The following is a 6118-nucleotide window of genomic DNA, read 5'->3' on the forward strand; positions in this document are numbered from 1 at the left end:
AATACAGCAAATGCGGAGAGGGCAGATACACATCAGGGTGCATGAACATGAATGTCTTGCATAAAGTAATCAGATGTGAATGCATTAATATACTTAACACAAACACACCAGCAGGTCAGAAAAGGTTGAAAGGAATCTTAGTATTTATTTACATGATTAGAGGTGACAGACACTTTATATATCTAAACCATGTGCACAAATATGAGAAATTAAGACATTTGCAGAATTAGAGCTGGGAAGTGAAAGATGCATTTTAGAACTAAAGAAACACATGTGGTTCATCTTTAGAGGGGACTGTCTGCATTCATGCATTTCCTGTGCGCTGACATTGACCATTAAATTTAGTCGTATATTTATACATCTACACAGTGTGAGAGAATGGGTGACAGAAAGAGAAGTGAGCGCAGGTTTACGTGGTGGAAGGACACGTACTGAAACTATCATGGGTTTGGAAGCTCAGACAGTTCACACACACATAGGTCTTAACCCAAAATTGGGAGAAACATGTACAGTACATGAAAAGTCTATGCTTTTTCACTCAGTTTAGATCCTTTTCAGGATGATAAAAATGTATAGTGGCCTTAATTCTTCATATGCATCACAGAAAATAGCATCAAAAAGGATGTTTGGATGGTCTTTAAAATACAATGTAGGGCTTTTCTGAAAATGTAGCTGATTTGCATTTAATTAATTGAATAAAAGAGATGCCACTTGGATTGTAATTCTCCCAGAAGTCTTTGAAGTAGAGAACCACAGAGACCAAGCAGAGCCAGATCCCTGCAACAGTATTGAAACTGAGAGACGGGATTGCAAAGTCCATTTTGTGCTGTGATAAAAAAAATAAATAAATTCTTGCAGACACATTTGTAACTTAAAATTTAGACACTAAGCATCACCTTCACACACACACAGGTGGTGTCCAACCTGTGCCTGAGGCAGGAGCAGGCCTCATGGATTCACCTTACTTATTGCAAGATGAGCTCCAGCAAGCATCATCTTTCATGTAAGACGTCAGTTTTACAATATAGTTTCAGCTCTTAGGTATATTACCTTGAGGTTAAAGGAAAAACGCCTTGGGAAACGCTTTGCTCTCCTGTCGTACTAACGTTAGATTATTTACTATGAGCAGTTGCTAGGCAACCAGCGGAGAATCCAGGAAGTGAGTTACTCGCCACCGAGACCGACCGCGCAAATACGACGTTTTTTCGTATTTACTCTTCGGGTTTTCCATTGATTAAACACATGAGAAATAACGTATTAATTAGTGAGCTTCGGGGTTTTGCTGGCTGACAGATTTGGTTACATTTGTACAGAATCAGGCTGTTTACCAGTAATGACTTTGCATGAGTGTTTTCTCATGTTTCCTTTATGAGCATCTCGACCCAGATCATAATCTGAAGGAGTTCACTGGCCATCTCCTTTGCATATCCACTGCAAGTCACAAATACATACAGGTGCCTGTATGCAGAACTCCTACATGTAGTTCTGTACACAGGTAGAGGATGCAGGCTTCATCCTCTACCCCCTCACAGCTACACTATGTGCCATTGACAGCATTGTGCACATCATCCTCACCAGCAGACTGCTCACACTGCAGGATTATCGTCACTATCTGCACTAAAGGGGCAAAGATCCAATGACTTTTCGCCGAAATCATGACACACTCGAGATCTTATTCTTGCGGGGAAGAGGCATCTTATTTATGTCCTTAGAGGAAATAAAGCAGCACAGAGGAGAGAGAGAGAACAAGAAACAAGGAGGCTGAATATTTCATAGATTTTATTATTTATCTGGAAAAGCACAAGTCAGACAAGCACCATCGACGGCTAGAAAATAGGGGAAGCTGTCTGACAGGCTGACAAAACATGAGGGAACTATATGCCTCACCTCAATGTATAAAACAACAAAGCAGACACATTACCATCTATATGAGAACAACAGGAGGATGCAGCAGTCTTACAATGTAATAACATAAAATAAGTGGTCGGCCAGCAACAAAATAGGACATGGTGGTAGATGTTTTGTTGCTCTCAGGAAGAAACTTTATTTAAAGGCTTCGTTATAGAGACAGTTGCTTATTTAATGTGCATCATATCAGACAGGAAAGAGAGGCCCATGGAGAAAAATTTAATTTAATCTACAGACAATGAAAAGACAGAATACAAATTCAGGCGCTATCCTCTGATACCAAATCCTTAAGGGAAGGTTTGGGATATTTTCCAAATTGTAGTCATTTATTTTATTTTATTTTTTACACCATTAAATAACCTCATTTAAGTACCAAATACCTAATAGTCTGCATGTGTATTTTAAAAATGAAGAGAGAAGCAAACTCCTCAGGTCCCATTAGTTTCAGATATTCCCTTGGGTCACATTCAGCAGTGAAAGTGTGAAAAACAATGAGAACCTGTATATCTGTCAAATCTAACACAGTGTGCAGTAGCAAACGGTGCAGTACAGAAAGAGAAATTATAAAACATACATATACTTTTGAGTCTGTGTTCTGTGGCTTTGAGTCAAAGTGACCCATTTTATTGTAACAATTCATGAAGCATTTGAACCTCTCACATATGATCACTGTTGAATGTGCCCCGATGTGCCTGTGTGTGTAAGAGAGTGAATGTTACTCTATTGAACCAGATAAACCAAAGTGTCCCCGATGTCCACAGTGAGACCGTTGTCGGCCAGAGTGACCCTCTTCTCCCCCAGATTGATGTTGAACACAGATTTGTTGGAGATGGGCAGCTTGCCCTCTTCCTCTTGTCCCAGGACGGGCACCCGGCGAGGCCCCAGTGCGGGGTCCTCGTACCTCATCAACTTCACTCTGGACAGATCTGTTGGAGTGGAGTCAGACAAGTCAGAGGTGAGATGAGAGACAGAGACAAAAAAGGGAGGAAGAGAGAGGGATGAAAGAAATGCAGAATAAGTCGGGAAAATGGTGGAGTTGAAACACAGAGGGGATGAAATAATGGCAAGGGAGTGAGTGTAGAGAAGGATAAAGGTAAGCAAGAAGATGAGGAATAGAAGTGTGGGGGGAAAGCGGTAAGATGCTATAGGCAGAAATAAGAGTGAAAAGGAGGAAAGGCTACAGAGCAAATCTGCTAACTAAAGCTCTAACCATCACTCATCTTGCATTTAAACCACATGCTGTTACAATAAAAATGAAAAACTACTGTATATAGCATAATACATAGTTACATCCTAACTGAGCCCAGCTCTGATAAGACATCAACCACTTTTTGTGAGCTGCTGAATCAGTAAAAAAAAAAAAAAAGGAAAGATTTAACTCTTACTGCAATAGGCAAAGAAAACACACACCCTTTTAAACTTTGTCCCAAAAGTTAAAAATACAAATGTTCATCCTCTTTAGATTATAACATTCATTTCTGTATATTAACAGAGCCATTTTGGGCTCGTAACCATGGTGTATGAATTCCTGCTGTATACCCATTTATCTTACTAACCTTTGATCAGTCTGTTGACCTTGGCTAGCCTACGGATGACGCCGTCTCTGCTGTCCCCATGTCTGATGTCAACTTTTGTAGAAAACAGGCCGTTGGCCGGCTGAGGGTTGATCAGGGACACGCACACGCCAGGCTGGGGAGACAGAGGCACAACACATATGCACAACACGTATGCACAAACACAATTCAATTGTACATTTGAGAGTACAACAAACACTTTGTTCATCAGGGATGCACAAACACGAACATACTGCGAATATCCAAACACAAGCTGATGAATAGGTGACTGAAAAAGAAGCCTACATCTGTTCTCTAACACACACACACACACACACACACACTCACTCACACACACAGCTTGCATGAGAGCAGCCAACACACAGCCACAAGGATTTACCTCTGATCTGAAAACACTGAACGGTTTCCCTGGGCAACAGTCCTCCTTCACTTTGTCGTCAGCCTCAGATGCAAACAAGACGTCTATCTGTTCCAACTGTAGAGGAGGAAGGATTTGAAAAAGGGCAATAATCAGCTGTCAGTCCACATCGGTCCACCACCAGATAGTGTACACAGGTGTGTTCGCTATGCACACTGGCAAACACGTGTGGTGTTAAACCAGGCTCCTGCGATGATCAGAGACCTAACATCTTGCTGTACTCTAATCTGTCACACATTCCCAATCAGGGATGGTATTTCAGGTTTTTTTTTTTTTTTTTTCCAGTTTCATAATTGTGAACTAGTTCTGTAAACTTCTCAAACTACATCTGTAGCATAAAGCACTTCTCTGTTGACCATCCTTATAAAAGGAATTCACTCTGACACTCTGAATTTTAGATTCATGGTGTTAGTTTGATGTAGATTATGTATAAAAAAAATCTTTTCTGTGGTTAAGTCTGTGCTGGTTTCACAAAAGTATTGTAGGGGGCTTGGGTTTGACTAGGCTAAACTCCTGTGCAGACAAACGTATTAAGGGCTTGTCTGACAGCTGAGCTCAGGATTGTCTCAGCTGACTTTTGCAGAAGTAGTGAAACTCAGCTATAAAGCAGAGGTATTTTTGAGGAACCAAAATGCTGCTACTGCATGTCACAGATTGACATTTATTTAAAGACAGACAGAACCCAATCAAGTGAACCTGTTCAGTTTATTGCTCATATTTGAGAGGCTCCTGGGTTGTGTGGGAGTGTGTTTTTAACTGGGACCAGAGGTGTTGTTTGTGCCAGAGCATATCTATGATGAAAACACGGTTAAGCTGTGACTAGTTAGGAAGGTTATGCAACCGCTGTTCCTACGGTTACAGGTTTACATACTTTAGTCGACTATATATTGACCACAGGATCAGACTGACTTTATGAATAGTTTTCATCATGTTGAGAATGTTGTGCACCAGTCAGCCAAACATCTAGCTAATTAGTATTAGCCGATACCATGGATGTAGTAGGTTGTAATTAGCTTGTAATTATGTTATACTAGTGAATGAACACACCTATAGCTGGGACAGACACGTTTTGAGTGGGGTCAGCCTTAAATGTGTGATTTTAGGAATGTTGGATCACAAAACATACCTCTAGAGAGTTGGTTAGGTAGACCAGGTTCTCCATCAGAACTGCCCGCTCATCAAACTCCAGCTCCAGATCCAAGACCCTGGGCCCATTCTTCTCCAGGTTCTCCTACAGAACACAAAGCAGAACAGAAATAATCAGAAACAAGCATACAACACGAGCATGAATGATGGACATGAATGAAAAAGTAATCTGAACTCTCCTGAGGCATGAACAGGAAGTTAACATATTCTGTTTTAATTAGCTACATTTTCTAACAAGCCAGCAGTTAGAAGAATAGGAGTAAATGCATCATTTCATCCACCTACTGAAGGAATCAGGTTTTATCTTATAATTTGGTATTACGCAGAGAGTTTATTGTTATGCTGATGCTGCCACCATGAGATTATTACGAAGAGAAAAAAGCTTTGTGAACAAAAGATGCCAAAACAAATCATCAAACAAGGAGAGTTGGGAGAGAAAACAACTTGAAAGCTGAAAGACCAGCTTGAGAGACAACCCATGGATGAATACAAAGCTTATCATGACTATTTATTAGTTTGATTCTGTTTGATCCCAGCACTGAAACGGCAACACCTGAACAAAGCCCTAAGCACCTGGGAGATATGACAACTTAGACGTTAATAAGCATTGTGCTGATCATTTATTAGCAACTTGACCTTGAGTGTATAGCTCGATATAACAGAAACAATAACTGCAGTGACACTGAAATGTTTGTTTTTTGTTTACCAATGTGTCATTCCCAGAAGTATTTACCAATTAGATGAAAAGAACACTGTAACTAGAAGAATACAATAGCAATTTAATATAAGCCAACAAAGATTTAAAAAAAACTAAAAAATAATGAACGTAGCAAACAAACATAGGAACAAGCTGAGACAGTCCGTCAAGTGTGTTAAGTACTTTTTCGATCAATAAAACACATTAAACTCTGCACACAAAGTATTTCTGAAATTTCAAAGCAACACTGTTGTTCAAATTGTTTTATCGTATTGGCTACAGTTTTGTTCAACACAAAGAGGAGTGAAAAAAATAACAACTTTTGAAGATGCAGACTCCAATCTTTCAATAGAATTACCAGGGCAGGCGTTAGGC

At 40.0% G+C, this 6118-nt stretch overlaps 1 protein-coding gene across 1 annotated transcript in view; it reads right to left on the minus strand.

Moving 5' to 3' along the window:
• Positions 1-1762: 1762 nt before the first annotated feature.
• Positions 1763-6118, minus strand: part of lars1b (leucyl-tRNA synthetase 1b) — a 22890-nt gene continuing 18534 nt past the window's right edge. The window contains exons 29-32 of the mRNA XM_035666078.1: positions 5027-5131; positions 3862-3957; positions 3465-3597; positions 1763-2834 (exon numbers count right to left, since the gene is read on the minus strand). Of these exons, the coding sequence (XP_035521971.1) occupies positions 2629-2834; positions 3465-3597; positions 3862-3957; positions 5027-5131 (540 nt within the window). The 3' untranslated portion in view covers positions 1763-2628. The remainder of the gene's footprint in view (positions 2835-3464; positions 3598-3861; positions 3958-5026; positions 5132-6118) is intronic.

The sequence above is a fragment of the Morone saxatilis genome, unplaced genomic scaffold (genome assembly GCF_004916995.1).
Source record: "Morone saxatilis isolate NCDOM2014 unplaced genomic scaffold, NCSU_SB_2.0 Contig20, whole genome shotgun sequence".
Taxonomy (NCBI): domain Eukaryota; kingdom Metazoa; phylum Chordata; class Actinopteri; family Moronidae; genus Morone; species Morone saxatilis.